Source organism: Haliotis asinina, chromosome 5, assembly GCF_037392515.1.
Source record: "Haliotis asinina isolate JCU_RB_2024 chromosome 5, JCU_Hal_asi_v2, whole genome shotgun sequence".
Classification (NCBI taxonomy): Eukaryota; Metazoa; Mollusca; class Gastropoda; order Lepetellida; family Haliotidae; genus Haliotis; species Haliotis asinina.
This window is the reverse complement of record NC_090284.1, coordinates 5,134,108-5,154,187: the sequence shown is the minus strand read 5'-3', so window position 1 is coordinate 5,154,187 and position 20,080 is coordinate 5,134,108. Positions and strand designations below refer to the sequence as shown.

General features: G+C 36.3%; 2 protein-coding genes across 5 annotated transcripts in view; one reads left to right on the top strand and one right to left on the bottom strand.

The window, feature by feature from the left end:
* Positions 1 to 11,647, bottom strand: part of LOC137283416 (superkiller complex protein 8-like) — a 31,375-nt gene extending 19,728 nt beyond the window's left edge. The window contains exons 1-4 of one of the 3 annotated variants that reach the window (XM_067814891.1): positions 11,432 to 11,647; positions 2,509 to 2,697; positions 1,966 to 2,093; positions 1,483 to 1,663 (exon numbers count right to left, since the gene is read on the bottom strand). In XM_067814891.1, the coding sequence (XP_067670992.1) occupies positions 1,483 to 1,663; positions 1,966 to 2,093; positions 2,509 to 2,587 (388 nt within the window). In that variant the 5' untranslated portion in view covers positions 2,588 to 2,697; positions 11,432 to 11,647. Of the gene's footprint in view, positions 1 to 1,482; positions 1,664 to 1,965; positions 2,094 to 2,508; positions 2,698 to 9,484; positions 9,734 to 11,431 lie in introns of those variants that run through there. The other 2 variants (XM_067814890.1, XM_067814889.1) reach the window with 2 other exon arrangements.
* A 57-nt stretch (positions 11,648 to 11,704) lies between these two features.
* LOC137283338 (mitochondrial Rho GTPase 1-like) overlaps positions 11,705 to 20,080 on the top strand; it is a 34,143-nt gene continuing 25,767 nt past the window's right edge. For both annotated transcript variants that reach the window (XM_067814794.1, XM_067814793.1), the window contains exons 1-4: positions 11,705 to 12,034; positions 14,452 to 14,510; positions 14,846 to 14,927; positions 19,115 to 19,158. In XM_067814794.1, coding sequence (XP_067670895.1) covers positions 11,992 to 12,034; positions 14,452 to 14,510; positions 14,846 to 14,927; positions 19,115 to 19,158 — 228 coding nt within the window. In that variant the 5' untranslated portion in view covers positions 11,705 to 11,991. The remainder of the gene's footprint in view (positions 12,035 to 14,451; positions 14,511 to 14,845; positions 14,928 to 19,114; positions 19,159 to 20,080) is intronic.

The window sequence follows — 20,080 nt, the reverse complement described above, 5'->3', positions numbered from 1 at the left end:
TTATTCTTAGGAATTTAGATTGCAGAAAAACCAAACATTGACAATCAACTATAAGGGCTGCTAAAGAGAGGATGAAATATTTATACAAGATTAACCCTTAATCTTGTGTAGCAATTGTGCATGCTGATGCTATAGAGTCAATCTGTGTGAAAACCTTTCAGGCAACAAGCCACATGTTTTACCCAGACAGTTATTGTTAGCATATTTGTGTCTGCAACCATTATTTTATGAAATTTGCTTTTAACTAGTTATGTCAAAACCACCTTTAGCATGCCTTGGGTTGTGAGACACATGTAAACAATATTATTTGTAAACTTATTATATGTCAGTTACACTCATCTACCTTATCTTTCAACACAAACCTTTCAATACAGTGAAATGATCGAAACTAGTCACATCCCAGTCTGTCAAACTGACCCTGACAGTCTGTAATATTTGTCTTGTCTTTACTGCTAAAGTTTCAGGATTTTTTTCTAAAAATGATTACAGCTTCTTTGCTCCACTTTACTACAATTCCATTGTAAAATCATACAAACATCTGATTTGTTTGTATTATTCATTTTTGTTTTATTTTTTAATTTTGGGGGTGTTTCTTAGTTTGTTTTTATTTTCTTGCTTGGTTTTCTTTTGTTTTCTTTTGGTGTGTGTGTGTGTGTGTGTGTGTGTGCGCGCACGTGTGTGTGTGTGTGTCTATAACATTGGTTCATTTTAGAGACTAGATATTAGTCGTCTTAGAATTGTAAATAACAATTTGTATATAATCTATCAGCCAAAAAACAACAGACTGTTTGCGATACCCTTTCTCAAAAGCTGCCCAAGAATCAATTGTTTTTATTATTCCAGTCCTTATGCTGCCCTGGTTGAAACATCTATAGTTTTATGACCTGCACGGGTTTCCTGATTATACTATGAAGTATGGTGAATGTCAGCATGGTATTACTTGAGGATATATTCTAATTGCTTCTAAAACCTGTATTTATTTCTTGTTTTGCACCTAATAGTGTTTTAACAGATGCAGTGGATTTTCTATATTATATGGCTATGCAGATGTGCCACAACAAAACAGTTCAGTTTCAGATTGAAGCCTAGTCTGAGTGATACTTTTCATAAAGAAGCAAGCATCATCTATGGATTAGTTCTTTCAATACAACATTATCCACCATTAAAATATTACCATTATCACATATCAGATTACAGGCCATGTGTTCACTTTGCAAATCATGATATACATCAGCTAAATTATTGAAAATAACACATCAATTTTGATCCACCAAATTAAGTCTTTCCAAATTTAGAACACTTTTACCACTGCAAAGAAACCACTGTCTAGTCTAAATTTTTTCTGGTCTTGAAAACTTAATTACTAGCAGTCAATGCTTCTTCACCTGTATCGACCTTCTAGTGACAAGTCTGGGCTAGCAAACTAAGACTGTGAAAGCCTTGTGAATTTAAATGCATTTATAATATGCAAGGATGGCGTACCTGTGAGCATCTGTTTGTGAGTGCCATCCTCTGTGTTACATGCATACACATGGCCCTCGGAAGTGCTAGCAAGCAAGATGTGATGCTGTTTGGTGTGAAACTGCATGCACATTACAGCATAGCCTCCGTGTCTTGTTTTTCTTATCTCCTTGATCATTTTCCCCGTGCGTGATGACAACAACTAACAACAATCAGCAAACATCATGCAACACATACAGCTGACAGGACACATTAATCAGTAATGTTTTCACATTGGACAATAAGAATTAAAGAAAATTAATAAAGGCATAAAGAAATTAGTTCAATTTGTTGATCTCTTTCTGTAATATGTATGTTCCATTGTAACATGTTATATGTGTTTTTTTATTGATCATAACATCAATTAATATCTGTCATCATTAAAACTCATAATGGAATTAAGATTCAATGTTATTTAGTGATGTCATTGCACATAAACTGAATCATGTTATGTTTAGTTCCTACCTGAATTGCACCATTCCTAAATCCGACAGCAAGTATTTCTCCATCATATGAGTATCTCACAGCGAAAACACCACCTAATGTTGCATCCAGTTTCACTTCTTTCAGGACTTCTACTTTAGTGAATTCTTCTTCAAATTCAGGATACAAAATACATCTATAGTGAGTGCAATATGTCTGCTCTATTTGAGACATGAGTGTGATAAGTTAAACAGTTATGCTAAATATATATTAATAACTTTCATCAAAGGATAATATTATAATACACAATATGTTACAAATGTTGTTAAAGCTATAAGGAGAACATAAAATACGTGTCAATATATAACTGGATTTTCACAGACAGAAATGCAACAATGAATTTTTGTCAATACATTCTGGATGGGTATCCACATAGTAGAAAGTGCTTCAAGTTCAAAGGTTTTCACATATACATCATCATCAGTGCCAATAGCTTAATTATATCATATCTAAATGAAATGTTTATTCAGCATGGAAATAATTATGTAGAGATAAATCAAATTATTAGAAAATAATGAAGTTTACCTTTATCCATGGCCTTCCCTGCTTCCAGAGCATCTTCCAGCCTCTTCTTGTACACACTCTCTATCTGTCTGCGTGCCATTGTTACCCTGCTGCCACTGTCACTGACTCAAAGTGACCAACACACGGAAGTGAACTGACAGGTGAGATAATATCTCCTTGCAATGTGATCACAACTTAGCTGTCAGGAAGCTGAATCAGTAAAAACCATGGCTTGCTATAGCAACATGACAATCCATACCTGAGCCTCACTAGGGGCAAGAGGGTGGAGATGGTGGGAGGCACAACATGACTCAAACATTATACTTAATGTTAGTTGGAAGCACAGTGATCAACCAGAAATCAGCAATATCCCACAATTCGCAATTAGTATTTAACTAAGAACATATAGTTCTTATGGCTTTTTGATCAAACAAACAAAATGCCACTAGAACGAAACTAGTCATAATGTAGAATTTATTGCTCGCATTGCATACAAAAAATATTTATGAACTGTTTTAAGGTGCCTAAACACACTTTGAGATGAGTTAAATGTTTATTGTAAATCTGCAAATTTGACGTTATTTATGGACTTTCACCAACATAATATTTCTAAGTCAAGACGGAATTTACTGTCCAATATAACATTACTGTATTCTATTGTACCAGAACCTATATCAACATATTTGATTGTAACATAATTCATTTGGTTACTTCTTTTCTGTGGAACAACAGATTAAAGTATACAGTTTGTAATTATATCCACTAGTCAGATGTCAAAATCTAGTAACATTCTGTTAGAAAGAGCAGTTTAGCTAATGCAAGTTCATGTTCAGGCTAATAGTGGCCAACCACATACTAAAAGAATGCAATACCAGAATACTGACTGACCAAGACCCACATCCAGGTTCCCAAGTAGTGTTGAACAAGTAATAATACCTAAAGCAGAAAATGTGTATTGATTGTGTGTTGATTGTGAACCTGCACCTTGTGTTATTGACTTTATTAGCTAGTGTGGACAGAAACATCTCATCTTCTTGACCATGTCCGTGTAATTAGTAAAGCATAGATCTTCGTGATTAGTCCCGATCCCAGAAGGGGTTGTTCTGAAGGGACTAGGATAGCACTGACCACATAAGGGTGGGCAGCCCTACCTTGTCCAGTAACTGTCAACCAGTGTCAGTCTTGCATAATCCGCTTTTTAAAACCCAGAATCAAAGTCTGATTATTTCCAAGTTGGAGACGACCCGTGAAGGTCCCGGGGTAGAATAGGCCTTCAGCAACCCATGCTTGCCATAAAAGGCGACTCAGCTTGTCGTAAGAGGCGACTAACGGGATCGGGTGGTCAGGCTCGCTGACTTGGTTGACGCATGTCATCGGTTCCCAATTGCGCACTTCGATGCTCATGTTGTTGATCACTGGATTGTCTGGTCCAGACTCGATTATTTACAGACCGCCGCCATATAGCTGGAATATTGCTGAGTGCGGCGTAAAACTAAACTCACTCACTCACTCACTCACTCACTCACCAAGTTGGAGACATTTCATACACAGCTGGCAGTCCAGAATAAACTAGTACACGTATGTCAAATTCAATATATTTATGAGTTATGACTGATGCAACTTGCCTAAACTTGTAACAAAAAACTCAATGGCAGAATACTTCAGCTTCGGTTCACTCAAACTTCAATACAGGATTTTAGCTTTAATCTACTATGCCTTAACTACTTGGAATAGATCTCAACTGCTTTGTATAGAATTACAGGTGTAGATTTATCAACTGGCAACAACACACTCCTCACATAACACTCCAACACTGAAAGAAACCTGTCAGCCCCATTCATGATAACATGTTGATGAGTGTTCCTGTAACCTCACTGAGTGCTAAACACTTCTTTGGAATACTGGTATTAAAGTGTAGTTAAATAAGAACTAGATATCCATTCCATTTCGTCTACTCATTGAAATAAGCCCATTATATCATATGCAGGTACTTGTTTCAGTGTATCCTTGTACATGTCAGAAACATAATCATTAACAATGAATTCTCGAATAATCCTATACTAAAGCTATAAAAAGCAACTGAACTTCATTTGAATAAGACCATTGTTGAGGTGGACATTTACTATTGGAAAAGAAGTGTATTGCAATGGTGTTTGACACTGATTGAATATGCATGTCCAATTTTCAACTCACAAAGGTCCCTTCAGCCACCACAACCATTTAAAAAGAATTGTTATGGTTCCAACAAATAGCAGTCTGAAAATTAGTTGAGATAGGTCAGGATTCTTAATTTCTGTTTCAATTATTCATAATACGAAGGAACCCTATATGACAAACAAGTACACAGGAGCCATAGTGTCAGTGGCTGAAGGTAAACCCAGTGTAAATAATGCACATGCATAAAAGGCCACAAGAATGGTAGCTTGTTAAAAAGCATAATGGTGGGGAGTAGGTTCAGTAGAGGAGAGGATGTAAATATCCCAAGTTGAATATATTTTCACAGCAAAAAGTGTCATTTCTTGATTGTGTGAAAAGTATCATCAAGCAGTTGGTGGCAGTGGGACCTGGATGGGGTTGACTTAAAGCTTGGCAAGATTCACATCTGCTCCTGTTATCAATGGAGAATTTTGTACAATAAAGGATAATAATAATTATAACATACACAATAAAAAAAAAAATGTATGTGTGATGCTTGTCTGAAAGCAAAGTGTTCCAAGAAGGGTGTCACTCTAGAATTACGAGCAGAAATTTTGAACTGTATGATGACCAGACCATATATTACCCAGGTTGTCTATAACAAGAAGGCATACAGACACTGGACTGGTCTGCTAAAACATTTACATAACAGAATTTATGCCAGAGCACCAACCAAAGTGTCTCATCCTGGGGAGAGACAGAATGACATGCATCACCAAGAGCAGCCATATGGAAGTTAATACACACCATGAAATCAAGTCATCATGCATATGTTGGCCAACATGGTGTTCAGACCAGATAGTAAAGTACCTGCCTGAAATTAATTTTATACACCTTCACTACCATTTAATGAGTTTCCTTATTTCGTCTGTAGTAAAATATACGTGGGGTTGGTGAAAGGTTCTGGGTAGTAAGTGATAACGTTAGGTCTATGGCTTGCTGTACATAAAAGTTTGCTTAATACAGGTAAACATACATATATGAAGCACAATGTGGCAGGAACATATTGAAAGTTGTTGTTGTGTTGATGCCCTAGAGCACCTTGTCTTACTGAAGTGAGAGGAAGAGCAAGCCCTTTGTATTGTTTGCCTCTGGACTACTTGCTTAGATGTCCAACAGTAATAATGAGAGGTGGTGTTATGGCTGAAGGGTAATAAGTCTCTGGATATAAATTGAACTGAAACTTCTCATGCATGTTTAAATGTTGTTTCTGGACAACATTCATAATTAAAAAATGTATCGCTTTGTGGGATTTCAATCAGCAATTAATTTAAAACCTTTCACTATTGAATAACAGTATCCTCAGGATATTCCTATATGTCAATTTCAATCCGTATCATTCATTTCATTAGTTTTGATTATTGCATCAATGATATGAAAATATGGCTTACAAATTTTAGTCTTGGATGATAAAAATACCACAACTATATAAATATCATCATTACAAACACTGATTTGTAGACATAATTCCTCAACAACATTCAACAGAGTTTTCAGTTTTCCTCAACAAGTACCATCAGGATGACTGAATATGGCATTTTTTCACCATGTCTGTCAGTTTGCTCTTGTGAAAGCTCCCTAATGCAGGTGTTGTAAGGTCAGCAGAACAACTGTACTGACTGTAGATGTATTCAGTGTTGTTAAAGAGCATAAAATTCCCATACGCTTCCTATTAGCATTTCCTTCAAGGCCAATACATTACATGGCATATCATTCCACCTAGTTGTCAAAGCTTTACTATGCGTACTATTGCCACATTGTGTGGTCTGACCTATGCTGCTTCAACATACACTGGACTAGGTTAGCTGATCTATTCAACCACATGAAATGACAAATTAACTGCTGATATATTCAGCAGTTATACTTGTGTTAACGTGGTAATATCATTGATGAAAGCTATTCTGTGATTAGCATTCTTGTTTTCCAATAAGATATCGTGTCATTTCAAATGGTATTAATTGTGATCCAGAAATATCACGATACTTGTGTTACCACTGTAATATCTTGGGATAAAAGACATTTGTGGTTGTCAAAACCAATCTTCAGTTCAAATAAGATGTTATCATTTCATCTGAGATTGATTTATTGTAATGCAGAAATATAATTATACTTTGGTTAACACTGTAATATTATACGGAAAAAAGGCATTTAAAGAGTAGCAAAATCACTCTTCATTTTCAGTAAGATATTATATCATTTTAGATGGTATTCATTGCAATCTAGAACTGTAACTTAACATTACATGATGCAAATTACTGCACCAAGTGATCTAGTACACACACATAAATAATTAAAATATCAGATAATATGTACTGAACACCACTGAGTCGCAGAATTTCTGTTTGAAATATATAAACTAACTCACTTGTAGTGTGCTCTGTATAATAAAAGAGGCACTCAGATGTTGCCTTTGTCATAGATAAACAGATGATATCCCAGCAACCTTTACTTGTTTGAGAAGATCAACAAAAATGAAATAAAGTTTAGTCTTGGAATTAATAAGAACATGTAGACATATTTTGTGTCGCATTAGAAATGGTGGTAAAGTTCTGATATAAATCACTTGCCCCATATTCTGTGATTTATTATTAAGACAATTTCAAACATTTTGACTTCTGATTTCATCTCATTGATTGAAAATGATAGTACTAAAAGAGAATTAATGTCAATGGTCAACTTGTATCTTCCTCCTTTCTGGTTTATAATCATAGCATGACTAGTGTATGGAGATATTCATATGCCCTTTTGAATCTTTTAAGAAATGTTTGTGAATCTGTTCAATAAATTACGTTTTCCAGTCACTTTGTCTGATGACTCATATATTGAGAAATATCATTGAATACTAAAGTGAATCATGCTTTACGCATTGACTAAACACCAACACATGTACAAATGAAAAAGCTTGCGAAACCTATGACTTAGTGTTATCTCTCTCTCTTCGACAAGCTCCAAACAATAATGCAAATAAAGCAGAGTGATTCTATTCAACCCACAGCAAACATTGTAATAACAACCAACAATATTAATATTATGTGCATAACATTAAGCAGTAACTGGTACCTTTGTTGAGGAGTGACAGTGTATCCACATGAAAGAATAAAATGGTGCAAGTGTACAAAGGAACCTGATGTTATAATTCATGTTCATTGCTCAACAGAAATAACATAAATTTGTTTCAGGTGTTACATATAGGAGTTAGGTCTCACTGGTCAGCTGAGATAACACATGACAACAGTATTCATCAAGTTCACAGTTCTCTGAATATATCCATGGTCAGATAACAATGAGCAAATTAGTTCAACATATTTTCACCTAACTCCTTGAACAAAGTCACTTCATATCTATTTCAGAGAATATTTTGTCTGCTTTAGCAAACCTACATTTATAAACATTGATTTTTGACGAACCCATCATACCAGATAACGGTCATTAATCAATCATTATCAGTTAATGCTTTGATAAATGTATCTTTTTGTGTACCTGTAGTAATCATTCTTCTCTATCCTGCAACATGCATACTTTTCATAAAATTCACCATATCTGACCACAAGGAGTTAAAGACTTTCATCAACAAGAATGTTATTACACAGTTTGTTAATCTGAAATCTGACTGCCTGTCAAGGAATTTATTCATTCTCAAATACAGAATATTACCTGTCTGCCAGCTGCACTGGCTGAGTGGGTTACTTGGCTGACTTTGTGTACTGGCAATTAGGTGTCCAACTCTGAGGATGTGGGTTCGAACCCTGGATGGGAGTCGAACCAGTGTGCAAAACAGCCACATGCCCGCTAGCCCATGGCTAATGAAAATCTAGCTAGGCCAGTATTTCTCCACAATCACTGGCCAGAGTAGCTGGTGAATTTCCATGGGGTCATTTTGTAAATATATCACTGTCTCTGATTTGTTAAGTTATAATACACCTTTAAATCATGCAAGATTATGGTCTGATATAAATGTTCAACATATTAGCAGCTTAATGATGTCTTATTTGAGCATACACAAAATATTATAGACATGTGTTTTCATGTTTGTTTTTGATGTTATCTTACAATTTTGTATTCTTTTGTTTAGTTTCTACATTGAAATTTCAGGCAACTGAATTATTTTGCACGCTAGTAACTTTCAGGCATAGCTTAGTCCAACTGGCTAGCAAACTTTGAAAACTATTTCACCCACTGGACTCCCAACAAAAGAACTAGAATTGGTACTTTACAAAATGAAAAAATGTATTCACAAACATAATGTTATGTTTCTTAGGTCTTTTCTTAATCACTTTCATTATTATTGCCAGAACTTGACAAATATATTTTCATAACTACTTAAATTATACCACTAAACTGTTTCAAAACTGTTTCCTTAGCTGCACAGCAAGCAAAGCATCCTCTCTTACATTTGAGTAATTATCAATATCATGACAGAAACTGTCAAGTCTGGTGTTGTTCACAGCACCCTGATATACAAAGGATCACTGATTATGCTGAAGTCATAATCAGCACACCTTCCCATAAACTGGACTCACACTATAACTGTATCTACTAACTATGCACATTGTGAGGTTACAGTGAGTGTCTGAGGACAGTGGTATGGGTCTCTTCATGTGATAATACATACTTCAGGAATGAGCCACTTACTGATAAACTCCTTCGACACACAATGAGTTTGATCCACTATGCAACCTCAGATTTATTTACTTGTGCACATTACCAGCTCTATGTACAGTCACCAGGAATTCACTTAAAGTAAACAGTGACACTAAACAAGTTTAAGCAATTAATCTGCCTGGACATAATGCACACTCACCCTACACCCATGTAGATCAGGCTGTTTATACCAGTTAGACAGGTGCAATTTCAGGAACAGAACCACAAACTTTACAGTACACCAGCCTTCCTTACTTGATGTCTTGCATAAAATCTTTGGAACGGTTCAGCAGTCACATATTTATAATCACATTTACATTCACGGTCAAAAACACACTGTGTTTACAAGCTGAGCCTGGAGACAGAGAGAATCAACCAGCCTGGACTTGAACCTTTTCAGCTGAGGACTACTTTGTGTCCATGAGGTCAGGGGTTATTAGCTGCTTTCACTCCAACACAACCTTATAATGTACATCAGTAATATCCATTATAACACAAGCAATATAACTATATGATTGTCCATCGATTACTTGTATTCTTTTTATACATTTTTCAAGGGAATGACACTTTCATGTGTTTCCTTGCTATAAATCTTTGGCTTCTATTGTGTGTAGATATATAGATAGATACATGAAACCTCAACTGCAACATCAAGAGAACTACATGTAATTTGTCACTTAAAACTAATAAAAGACAATTAATTTTCATTTCAAGATACCGGTAATGATAAAGCATGATGAAAAAATGTAACTTTTCAAAGTAAAATTTCTCATCCACCTCTATTTCAGAATTTCTATTCTTTTGCAAAGAATTGTTTTGCTTGAGACTTCGTTTTGTCATTGGTAACTTTAATCTATACATTCATTTCAATATAATGAAAAAGGGTAAGTATTTTATAATTATCTATACTCAGAGAAACAGAACATAAAAGAGGTATCCTCTTTATTGTTTCTGTTGTGACTCTTACAGAAACCTTTTGAGTGAGTGAGTTCAGTCTTATGCCGCACTCAGCAATATTCTAGCCATACGGTGTCAATCTGTAAATAATCGAACCTGGCCCAGACAATCCAGTGACCAACAACATAAGCATTGATATGCGCAATTGGGAACCGATGACATGTGTCAACCAAGAAAGCAAGCATGACCACCTGATCCCATTAGTCGCCACTTATGACAAGCATAGCCACCTTTTACAGCAAGCATGGGTTGCTGAAGGCCTATTCTACCCCGGGACCTTCACGGGTACAGAAACCCTTTGAGTGAGTAATGATGTTTTAAAGTAGGGTACCAAAAAATACTGAAATCACTGATTGAGTAATCCAAGCACTTTCATCCTTTTAACACCAATTGGGCAAAATGAATATTAAATATCACCAATTGAATTCTGATAATTTGTTTAGATAAAAAATCAGAGCGTGATACTCAGGACTGGAAAGATGTCATCAGGATTGTGAATTGTTTCTGCAAAGTTAGTAAAGGATAATAAGTAGACCTGTTTCCACACAGAGAGAGGATCCACTTCATATTTACTGTTTCATCAAATTAAATATTGCATGGACAAACTGGAATTATTTACTTGTACATCTGGATTATTAACAGCCTAAAATTGGCTCAATATATTGAAAATGACCCTGAACATCAGAGTATACATGTAATAACTCTGCCTTGTCTGAGTAAAATGCTGGTTTTCAGTCCATGAAAACAACAATCATTACAGCAGATGTGCCTTTATCACACTGTTGTGTGTAATTTCATTGCTCTTTGAATGACTGGATTCACTAATACATTGAATTAATATTGCAGTAATTATTCAAAATATAATTGTGCCATATATATGTTCCGAATTACAGCCCATTTTGATGCATACACTTAGACATGTATCCTATCATATTACATTTGTGTACCAATCAAATTACCTCTTTGCAAATAATAAAATGTATTCATCTTTTTTTCAAATGATTTTGTGGGACAACTGCTATTGCATAAAACTGATATTGTACCATTTTCATATCTGAATACATGTCTTTTACGATTTTATATCATTTGGTCACCAATACAGTCAAATGTCAATACTGCATCATGTGTGGTCACCAAATCGGTGTCATACCTATCCTGTAAGACCTCTTGTTTCTCCAGCTCTAACAGTTCGCTCTCGTATTTTTTAGGGAAAATGAGAACGAATCTTCCAGAACTATAAATAAATTTCTTTGATTTGAATAATGGAACAAATACAAAGTTACGCAATAAAGGCTCAAATGAAAGAATGACTGAAACTGGCGTGAGTCTGCAGCTCCTAGCAGACGAAAAGTTTCAGCTGGATTGGCAGCTGAGGCGTCCTTGTTAAAGCAAATGTGATTGGTCAATCTGTGATTGACATGCGTACATTTTCCGGAAGTCTCTAAAGAAAATGGCGATGGTTTTCGGAAATCATGTGAAGTAGAGATAAAACCCTTAGGTTACAAGGATAACTGAAAATAATGTCGAAAATATAGTTGCAAGATTGCAAATTTTCTCTTAGATAAATATAAATCTAATTTTGATTCTGAATTGATCAAGGGTTTTAGTCGTTATCCCAATTCATCAAAATGTGACACCGTACATCCACTTTGCCCTTGAAAAGTTACGGAATATATTTATTGCAATTATTAACGTTCTCCATCAGTCATCATGGGGTCAAGAAGAGACGTGAGAATACTACTTGTGGGAGATGGTAAGTTGCCAAGTTTACTCACCCCTTAACAATAACCCAGAATCAACAAATGGCCATGAAACTTTCATTTAAATGTCATGCACAACCCAATGGGGAACTTTCAGTCAAGAGAAGATCTTTAAAGTCCACAATACAAGATTGTTGTGTGTCAGTATGAGCAAACTTGACACAACCGGTACCATCCTGAAAGTTTGTTGTTTCATAAGCATGACACAGTGGGTATGATGAAGTTATATCTCTTGATGCAGGGATTGGGATAGACAACTTTGACAATGGGCCATTTCCAAGATATTAGCCATTTTCTTAATTTAGAATGGGCCACTGCCCGTGTATCAATTGTAAACTTCAAAAGTTCAATGGGCCATATTGTGTTAAAGGGCCTGGAAAATCTTTTTTTGCCTTTAAAAGCCTGGAAAAAGATGAAAAAGACTTGACAAAGCCTTAGATTTCACTGCCATCATAGCAGTTGTTTATTTTCTTGTGTGAAACATTAGTTTGGAGTTACTTCCCTTGGTAATACATGCAGAACTCTTCATGCAAATTGACCCGTGAAGGTACAGGGTATAGGCCTTCAGCAACCCATGCTTTCCATAAAAGGCGACTATGCTTGCCGTAAGAGGCGACTAGTGGCATCGTGTGGTCAGACATGCTGACTGGGTTGGCACGTCATTGGTTCCCAGTTGTGCAGATTGATGCTCATGCTGTTGATCACTGGATTGTCTTGTCCAGACTCTAATTTATTTACAGAGTGCTGCCATATGGCTGGAATATTGCTGAGTGCGAAGTAAAACTAAACTCACTCACTTACTTCTTGTAATTCCGCTGTCTCCGCTTGAATCAGTCTCCTACCCATAGTTCATATTCAGCCCGTCAGCATAGTATCTCTGCGGCAGGCTTGAAAGATGTGACAACTGATCACATCTTACACAGTCCATTTAATATAATGTACATATTCCTCAACTCTTATACTTTTACACATCTAATGAAACATCATTGTTAGAATGGTTTAGTTTCACTGAGAAAACATCCTAAAACATATAACACTATTTCAGTTTGCATAGCAATCCTTTGTTGACATGGGTTGTAAGACTTACAGAGTCAAACGACTCAACCCATTTGATATATAGATATGTAAATTGTAATATCAGAAACCTTACTGTCGCAGTTGTAGATTATGTAACAATATAAAACATTATTAAGATTTTACCAAATTGCATAAGCTGGGCCAGTATCTTCTTACTTACGAACATGCGAGTTTGGTTACAAGCAAGTGAAAAAGTCTGGTTGTTGTCCAGAAGCAGTGTTTCTTATTGTAATCATTAGGTTTACTAACATAGCTGCTTGTCTTATTCCCCTTAATTTTGCTCAGAAAAGCCTTGAAAACACCTTGAAAAAGCTTTAAATTTTGGTCTTGAAATTCTGTGCGAACCCTACTTTATATCAGTGATCTTCATCTAAGTGAAATTTGTTATTCATGTCACCCTACTTTCAAGACTTAGTCTAAACGTTAAGATTTGGGAATCTTTATATGACATGGTACGTAGACTCACATTTTTGTACCAGCTTGCATTCTTATGTCGTATATTGTTGAAAATTTCACCAATTATAACTTAGCTAAAACTAGTTCTGAGAGTACTGCACTTTACCGGGCGCACTTTTTCAGATTTATTAGTGCTGATGTGGCTTGAATGTACTCTGAAAGATTACTGACTTTATTAATTAGTGATGTAAATAGCGGCTGCTCTACCTTGAGGCCATGAATGTCATCACGGTCAATGGTCACTAGTACAGTAGTGAGGCCAAAGCACAAGAAATGTAAACAAACCACTGTTGTTTATAGGACTGTACTGATGAGACCCAGATGGTGCAAAATGTGTTTCAGTTGGGTTGAATCGAATTTCATTGCCCTTGCCTCTGAAGACATGTCAGCTCCCTATGTATTGGAAACGGTACCAGACCCTAAACCAGGCTTAATCCTAACCCCAAACCCAAACCCTCCATATCACTGGCTGGTGCTGCACCCAGTAAACTGCCACCCACTGATGGCTGCCATTGTGATCATAAATTCATATACATGTAGTGCTACACCAACCACATGAGAGACTTGTGAACAAGGTGTGTGCAGCTAAGTGCTGAATCAGTTTCATTATGCACTGCACATGCACTGGCCTATATTTGCACTCTCTTTTACAAATCAAATGTGTTTGCTCATTGCCATGCACCTCCTATTTCTTGTAAACACAATTCTCTGCACTAATGCAACTCGTCCTTGTTTGCCAGAAGTGACTTGTTGATATGACATTCATTTACATCATGACTAACAGAAAAAGAATATTTAGGATATTTTGAATGTCAGTCATTCGGTGATCCAGGATCAGAATTGATCTAAAACCCTCATTACAAATGTTTACTTCCAGCTGGGGTTGGCAAAACATCCTTGATATTGTCTCTTGTTAGTGAAGAATTTGCTGAAGATGTGAGTATATTACTTGTATTGAAGAACAATATGTATCACTAATAAGTTGTATTTCACGTCAAATATATAATAGCTGCAAAATTTCCTTGAAGAAGTCACGTTTGAATAAGCAACATGTGTAGCTCTGTGTGGATCTACTGTTGTCTGAACACTGCATACTTACATATTATAATGCTTATTGTATGGAATATGTACATGATGTAATAAAAGAAATGTTCAGTTTTGCTGAACTTTTAAATGAAATAATGTTTTGATCTAGATATGAAGTACACACGTTTTTTAATGTATGCTGTTTATTATGAATGCTCCTGAAAAACTTTGTCATATTAACAAAGGTACCATCCCGTGCAGAGGAGATCACCATTCCAGCTGATGTAACACCTGAACATGTACCTACACACATCGTAGACTACTCAGGTTGGTTGTTTTTCTTTGTAAAAGTGTTCATGGAATCATAATGCAGCCTATCATCTATATAATGAGGACTAGAATTATGAAAACCAAACAGACTAACCGGTAAAAGAAGCCCACAGATAATGAAAGAAAGGATGTCTTCATGTCCTCCAACTGGCACAGGTTTGTTTCTAGATGATAGAAATTACCTCCCTCACCCTTTCGTTGTGTCTACATTTGAGTGGAAAATATTAGTGAAAATCAAGGGCAAGTAATTTGCAATTTGGAAGAACCATTTGAATTGATCCAGGAACAGTGCTGCAACCAGACTGTGCAATCCCAACTGTGGGATTCCTGCAAATTGTACATACCTTGGTGCTTTATTTATAAACATTGCACCAAAATTTTAGCAAATTTATCGTCTTATATGCGTTCTTGCACATCAGGCACGGAGTTACCTTTGCTACGTGGCTATTTTATTCATGGCTATTTTGATTCTGTACACATTGCTAGTGCGTGTACTTTGCATTGTGGAACATTAACATGTTTGATGTAAGGAGCTTGTATCGCCTTGTGGAGCTTTGAGCTTGACATGTTGTATGAAGTTTCTCACTAGACCTTTCAATTTCATGGTTTATTAGACCAATGTTGCTGAGATGGAAGACACATTATTTAACAAATGAAAACAAGAAAAAATATATCACTTGTCAGTGATACCACCAGAGGTAGGCAGTGAAAATACCGAAGCTACTGATGGTTTTTCTGAAAATATGATTGATGTTGCTGAAAATCTGGACATAGTAGACGAAACGGACTACAAGGCCTAGTCAATGGGTAAAGAAGTTTCAATTGTCTTTTGGTTATCTATAAATCCTTGGCTTTCTCAAAACAAACAGAAGTAGAGATTTGACTTTCACCCCTTGAAAAATACCAAAACCAGAACACTTTACATATGCAATGTGACTAGAAACTTTACTTTTCTTTACTATATTTAGCTGTACGAGGTAACCATGAAGACACACAGTTTTCTGAATTTCTCTTATCGGCCCACATTTTTAAAAGTTAAGGGAATTGGCCCCTTTCAAGGATATCCTGGCCGCAGCACTGCAGGGGTTAGTGTAGGTAACCTGAAATGCATGCTCTGGAGATATAGGTGATGAATTTGAGCATGGATCAGTATCACACGTTTCACAGATTTACTTTTGGCTCACAAGGCTGCTTGCAAACTGAGGTGGTGGCATTGCGTGATACATATCACACTTAGATCCAGAGGGTCAGGGTGCATACTAGTGTTGGGAATCAGAAATCAAATCCACAATCGATTATTGGAAAACGTTTGGTGATCGATTATTGATCATAATCAAAACATACACATTTTTAATGTAATCACTCATTTTAAGGCACCAGTTTTCTAATTGAAAATTGATTAGTATTTAATACTGTTATGAAATGAAAGACACTGGAATTGCAATTAAACAATGAAAGTGTCTAAATTTTACAATGCTTACTGTTATCTTTTAACACCTTGATTATTCAATTCTATATCATCTATGTAATTGCCATCATTCATGAGTATCGTGAATATTCATCAAATGTAATGGTTGATTTACTTCATTGAAGTGTGTTATACTAAAGCATCAAATTTCAGATTAATCATAAATGTTTTTTGCAATCGATATTTAATTTTAATTCTTCTTTTGATCAGTTTTTATTATTTGGATGACAGAACACCACTAGTGCATTACCGTCTTTTGGAATCGTATGTTTGATGGGACAAAATTGAAATTTTAATGAGATCCTACCAATATCAATCAACTGCCCTAAGGCAGCCAATCACATCACAGCATTAGATACCGTCCTCTTGTGTTATATTGATAATGTTTACATTTTGATGAAAACATTGTGTTACTCTGAACGTTTTAAGCACAAACTTGTGACCAGTACTTAAAATATCAACTTCAAGACAACATGTCACAAATGTAGGTTAAGACAAACATTTGTAATTCATAAATATCTCACTCAATTGAATCCTTGTGAGATATTCTCTCATTGCTACTTGGGGCCAGGCAAATCCCCGAAACAACTAACCAGTCGTTTGAAGAAAGATTCTTTCTACTGTGGAATATCATTGCCAACATTGAGCTGTTTGTCATAATGTCAGTTTCATCAGGTAATAATAATAATAACTAGGATTGCCTCAAAGGCAATACTTAACGGTCTTCAGACTTCCTCCATACACCCACTGTGGCTATCTTGACTGGAACAGTTTCTTTGGACACCAGCTGGACCGTCCATTACTATGTTTTCCACATGAATTTGGGACTGAGTCAACAATGCTGACACGAACACAAAATTCACAAACTCCAGAAAAAGAAAGAGGATGGCACAGTCAAATATACAAACGACTGGAAAGGTTAGAGCCTGACATTTCCAGAAAACTAATTGTTTTGATTGTAGACCCAAGAAAAGCGGAGGTACTGCCTGTCAGGTTCCCAGTTGTGCAGATCGATGCTCATCCTGGTGATCACTGGATTATTTGGTCCAGACTCAATCATTAACAGACCACAGCCATATAGGTGGAATACTGCTGAGTGCGGCGTAAAACAATATACCAACTAATAGGTTCCAAATTGCGCATGTGGATGCTCATGCTGTTGATCACTGGTTTGTCTGGTCTAGACTCGACCATTTACAGACCACAGCCATATAGCTGGAATACTGCTGAGTGCCTCGTAAAACAATATACAAACTACTGCAAAGATTAGAGTCTGACATTTCAACAACACCAACACAGCTGAGTGCTGCGTAAAACAATATACAAACTAATAGGTTCCAAACTGTGCATGTCGATCCTCATGCTGTTGATCACTGGATTGTCTAGTCCAGATTCGATCATTTAGAGACCACAGCCATGTAGGTAGAATACTACTGAGTGCGGCGTAAAATTCATCTCACTCACTGTAACAGAATCGACTGTTTCCTTAACCCTCATGTATTTCTGTGACCATTCAGTGCTAAGCCAGTGTAATGCAGGTGAAGAGAAACTCGAGTTCTAATTTGACTGTGCCATAGCTCCGTTAAAAATAGAAATCTGCCAGTCAGTGCGGTGTGGGAAATTTTGTTAAAACTTGAGTTGATTCTGGCTGGAAATGCGACAATTTTCTCTCCGGCATAATTGTGACCTAAGTATTGATTTTTACATAACCATAATGTGAAGCAAAGATGTTCCCCATTCAATTAGCTACAGTTTGGAACCATACACAATGGAATCCATTGTGTTTTTGCAGAGTTATGACATTTTAATGAAAATGTATCTTTGAAAATTTGACCAACTTTCAAGGGCGATAACTCCGAAACTGTTTAAAATATCAAGATGCCTTGAACAAATTAAGCTTTCCAGGGTATGGGCTTTCTAATGGTGTAACAAACTCGATTGTGCCGTATGCCGCTCTGGAGAAGAAGATTTTCAAAGATAGGCACTGTCAAAACGCAATCGACGAAAATTTCAGTTTTTTTCAAAATAGCGCAAAATTTCACCTGCTGCCTAACATTTGTTACATGTTGAATCGATGGGGAATCGGGCTGTCTACATTTTGTGAAAATTTGGTTAATTTATCTCTTATAGTTTTGGAGATATTCAGGATGAAAGATTTTCACATTTTGGGTTGTCTGCCCTTACCGGAAGCCCGGTATTGTATACCTTTCAGCATACAGGCTATCATCTCTGAAAGTTTCATCGAAATGCATTCAGCGGTTAGGTCAGGAGAGCTGGTACAAAATAGGTATAGATAATAATAAGAATAATATTCGGAGAATGACAATATGTCTTCCAGACTTCGTCTGAAGACCTAATAATAAGGGTATTTGTATTGCGCTTCATCCACATCATCAACGGACATGCTCTGAGCGCATCACAGTGCATATAACATAAATACAGTTTACATATACAGTTGAATTCATATATTCACAGTTAGTGATTCGATGCATATCTCTTGAAAAGGTGAGTTTTTAGTTTTGATTTGAATACAGTTAGTGATGGAGCAGTTTTGAGATCAGACGGTAAAGAGCTCCAGAGAGTTGCTGCCGCATAGAAGGAATCTGCTTCATTTAAAATATAATCTTGAAAGATTCTAGGGCACAGCTGGTAGTAAAGATGTTGTCCAAGAATTATCTCCTTTGCCAGACAGTCATGTCAATGTTGTTGATTGCAGCACAAGAACAAGATGAAAATGTGCTTCAAGAAGAGATTCTGAAGGTTTGTTCTTGAAATATATATTTTATTGTTGTACATGTGGTCTAGGGAAAGCATTAAGCCTGGTGACAGCAAGCAGATTTGATTAAAGGTCACATGCAACGTAAAACACAACTATGCAGATTCTGATACCTTTAAGTATGTACTTACCAAAACAAATCATGAAAGTGCCGATTCAGCCGATAAAGTTGAAAAAAAAAGCGCGATGGAAAAAAGCCAGCGAAATTGGAGTTCAAAAGATTCACTAAATTTCCCCAAGCGCTGGGGGAAAAAGTGGTTTCAACAGTTGTGCTCCGCTGCGCCCATAACGCATGCACAGTGAATAGGTTCGCAGAGCTTGAAACAGTATGCATGCTCGGAGTATGAGGTCATGAGCAGTAGTCTAATCTTGGTTCTGTACACAAACAAGTACATAATCTACTCATTACATAAACACACATGGTGATTGTGGTAAGCAGAATCTGTCACAGACAAAGCTCAATGTCTGGTTCATGGACACCAATATTTCTGCCTGCCTGTCTGCTAAAGACAATATGCAATACAAAGCTTCAATCAATGACCACATGCAAACTTAACACCTATCAGTCCTTACGCCATAAACAAAATAAATTGATTTATGACTCGTGCACCAGAGTCCTGTCTCTGCCACATTCTGTAATTAGGCAGGTGTTATACTTCTACATGTGACAAGTTTTTATGTCTGTGGGTTGCAAACAAACTACATCCATTTTTTTGTATGACTGGATTTGACGGAAACTGGTGCAAACTCTTGTCAGTTTCAAGTCCTGCTCTGTACTTGGTACGCAGTAGTTCACCATCTCTACTGAGATGATTTTTGATTTGATTGAACTCAAATTTTGAGAACGTGTACTTACAAAACCCAACATCTCTATATACATTCTCAATGGATAACAACTTCATCTAG